The 3,646-nt window shown below is 47.4% G+C and overlaps 1 protein-coding gene across 1 annotated transcript in view; it reads left to right on the forward strand.

The window, feature by feature from the left end:
- The window catches only part of PDPN (podoplanin), an 83,483-nt gene extending 83,087 nt beyond the window's left edge, over positions 1-396 (forward strand). The window contains exon 5 of the mRNA XM_023515150.1: positions 281-396. Coding sequence (XP_023370918.1) covers positions 281-396 — 116 coding nt within the window. The remainder of the gene's footprint in view (positions 1-280) is intronic.
- Positions 397-3,646: the final 3,250 nt, after the last annotated feature.

A 3,646-nucleotide genomic window follows, 5' to 3' on the forward strand; every position in this document is an offset into this window, starting at 1 on the left:
GCCGTCATTGTTGTTTGGCGGGTCCGGGCTGGGGATTCGAACCCGCCACCTTAGGTGTACGTGGCTGGCGCCTTAGCCGGTTGAGCTATAGGCGCCAAGCCAGCATATATATTTTTTTAAAACAAGAAAGCATATTTAGGAATAAAGTCAAATGGAAAATTCATTTTTAGGAAGTTGGGCATTGCTGTGTACAGCAGGCAGTAGCACCATTTGTATGTAACAAGTTTGGTCACAGGTGTCTGTTCTTATGGAATTCATGCTTCTTTCCCCTCTCATTCAGATGGTTTGACGACGGTGACCCTGGTTGGAATCATAGTTGGGGTCTTACTAGCCATTGGCTTCCTTGGTGGGATCATCATTGTGGTCATGCGAAAAATGTCTGGAAGGTACTCGTAAGTAAATAACTTACCCACGTGGTGTAGTGCACAATAGTGGTCATGTCTGGAGCTCAAACCTTTGACAATAGGAATCTCTGATAGAAAAGTCATGTTGAAAGCCCTTACCTCCACAAGGCCTGCATCTGAAGTTTCCCCAGTACAAATGTCTACTTAAAACCATATACGTGTCAAAAAAAAAAAAAAAAAAAAGCCAAGAGATCACTCTTAGAGAGATCTAACCAAATTTGATCTCTTGTCTTTTCCAACTAATTGAACTTGAAGGAAAACCCAGATCAAGTTTTAACCCACCTCCGTCAGAGGTACCCAGGTGGTTTCTGGGAAAGCATCTGTCAGACAGCCGGGGGCCGTTCTAATGAGGACTCTCCCAGTGATGGGGTCCTCTCGTGTAGATCCCTCATTCAATTCCTTCATATGCATGTACTGACGGCTGATGAGGGGAAGGAATTCTTCTCCATTAAGCTTTCTTAAGAATTCAGAACATTCAAACTCACGGCCAGAGGACACTCCTTATTTCTGTTGGTGGGGATGATATATGGTGGGGGAGGGGGAAGAGCTGATGATAAGCAGCTTTAGGGGCGTTGAGGAACAAGATGGCACAGCTGCAGACCTAGTGTGTTTCGAAACACTTAGGACTCTGACCCTGGCTATAGAGCAGCGGTTCTCAACCTGTGGGTGTCGACCCCTTTGGACTGTATTAAAGGTTTGCTGCATTAGGAAGGTTGAGAACCCCTGGTAGAGAGGGACTAGATGGGATCGGAGGAGGAGGAGGAGGAGGAATGAGAGGCAAAAAGGATCACCAGGTATCAGAACTAGAAGGTTCGGCTCGGCGCCTGTGGCTCAACTGGCTAAGGCGCCAGCCACATACACCTAAGGTGGCGGGTTCAAATCCCCAGCCCGGGCCCGCCAAACAACAATGACGGCTGCAACCAAAAAATGGCCAGGTGTTGTGGAGGGCACCTGTAGTCCCAGCTACTTGGGAGGCTGAGGCAGGAGACTCGCTTGAGCCCAGGAGTTGGAGGTTGCTGTGAGCGTGATGCCATGGCACTCTACCCAGGCGGATAGCTTGAGGCTCCGTCTCCAAAAAAAAAAAAAAAAAACTAGAAGGCTCAGCATAGAGAAAACGACAAAAGAAACAATGACTCACGAAACAATGACTCACAGAGGGTGAAAGAAGCTACTGTCACCTTTCTTTGTTTTCATAGACCCTGAGAGCTGAAGGATCGGGTCCTATCATCAACACGCTTTAAAGAGAAAATTTCTGACTCCGCTCCCCACCCCCGCCCCTGTCCCCGAGCTTGTGGGAGAAGATGACCCGTGGAATGCTTGCTCACCCCACCCAAAATCCATGGTGATCCCTCCCCTTGCCAAATGCAACCGCAGGAAAGGACAGTTTATCAGACTGCTCCTCCAGACAGTTGCCTTTTGACCAATTTTCTTGAATATATAAATTTTATAAAAGATAATTTAAGAGACAAAATGCCTAGAGCACACCTATGTGGGACTGACTTGTAACCAAGATGTTATCCTTACAGTCCTCAGAAACTGTAATCACATGCCTTCCATCTGACCATTCTGTTATTGTTGAAATGCAAAGGAATCTGGAAATATTTATATGAACCGACTGAGGCCTTGATCCAGGGCCACGTTGGTCCCAGCATTTTGCAATTGCTGATCTGTTGAAATGTACACATTCCACTCTAGTTTGGTTTTTTGTTCTGCCTTGTTTTTAAGCCTGATCTGGTATGATGAATCAAGTAGAAAAATCTTAACTTGGATAATAACGTGATGAGCCACTGCCTTTAGCTGGTCCAGATACATCATTTCAATGACATCCATTTTCCAATCGTAAACAGGAAGTGTATACTTTGGAGAAGATGCCTTTGTTTCTCAGAAGGCCACCAGGCAGCCTCCAGGCATGCTTCACCTAAAGCCTTCTCCTGTGATGACTTGATGACTCAAAGGACTGCTCCCAGCTGTCCTTGCTGCCTGGCTGTGATGACGTCCAGCCGGAGTTGGGGGAGGGGCAGCCATCTCGCTTCCTATGGCCCTGGCTTGGCTGCTTTGCTTGGGAACATGGAGAGCTCAGCGCCCCAGAGACTGAAGAAGCTTGTCAGATGTGCTCAGTGGTCCTGGAGACGCCAGTGTTCCAGAAACCAAGAACGGTGTTGACCCCTAAGCAGACAGAACCCTTATCTGAGCCTCAGGTCGGGGGAACTAGCCGAGTTTTTCTAATCATGTTTGCTGTCTGCCTCAGAGGAAAGATATGGGGAGAAAAAAATCATCTCGTACAATATTAATATTTGAAGAGTAACTGGATTTTAAAGACTTGATTTAAAAATGGAAGGTGTCACCAGTCTTTGGATATAATCACACATGGCTGTGGGGTCATCCTGTTAAAAAGATCAAATCAAAGGAGGCCAGGAGGGGAGGCCATTGGGCCTCAACGCTTCCCTCCCATTGGGCTCTTTTTCCTAGATAAAGTTTTTTAGTCCGAGCAAATGCGCTGCTGTGATGCAGTCCTGATACCCTACACTTGGGAGAGTGCCTAAGAGGAGGAAGGAAACCATCGGTTGGGAACACAGTCCATTCCTCCCGTTTTTTTCCAGTCCTGTGTGGATGTTATTTTAAACGGTGCCTCTGTGTGTTCCCCAAATCCAGCTGGCCCAGGTTCCATATTTGCACATCAGTTGATTGAGAGAAGGGAAGTTAGACGAGCCGTTTGAGGTTTTAAAGAATTCAGTTTTGTTCAGATTTCTGAACAGGAGTTAGGAATAATGCTCATTTCTTTCCTTCTCCCTTTCCACCCCCCACCGTGAAAAATAGCAGTGGACCCCAAGTCATACACTGGACCCAGTGCCTGCTGGGACAGGACTGTGGGTTTCTTGTTCACACCTGTGTTGGTGCTCAATGCAGTGTAGACGTGTTTCAAAATAAAACATGATTGTGTATGACAATGAGTCAGACCTTTGATTGGGAATCCAGTCGCGTCTGGGTCACACTTGGGGCTTCTCCAGGTAAGACTGCGACTTACATAAACATCTGCCTGCGGACTTGACTGAGAGAGCGTTACAAATGGTCGTGGGCAGTTGATCCATGGGGAGGAAATGCAACTGTGCCTTGCAGCGAGGTGCCTGCCAAGCGGAGGGGTGAGGGTCAGGCGGAGGAATGGGGCGGGAAGACAGGGGGCACCTTGGAGCACTTTTGCCCTCTGGTCCCAGAGAGTTAACAAGGTTTTCCCTAATACAATC

This window comes from Otolemur garnettii, unplaced genomic scaffold, assembly GCF_000181295.1.
Source record: "Otolemur garnettii isolate 467f Iridium unplaced genomic scaffold, OtoGar3 scaffold00067, whole genome shotgun sequence".
NCBI classification, from domain to species: Eukaryota; Metazoa; Chordata; class Mammalia; order Primates; family Galagidae; genus Otolemur; species Otolemur garnettii.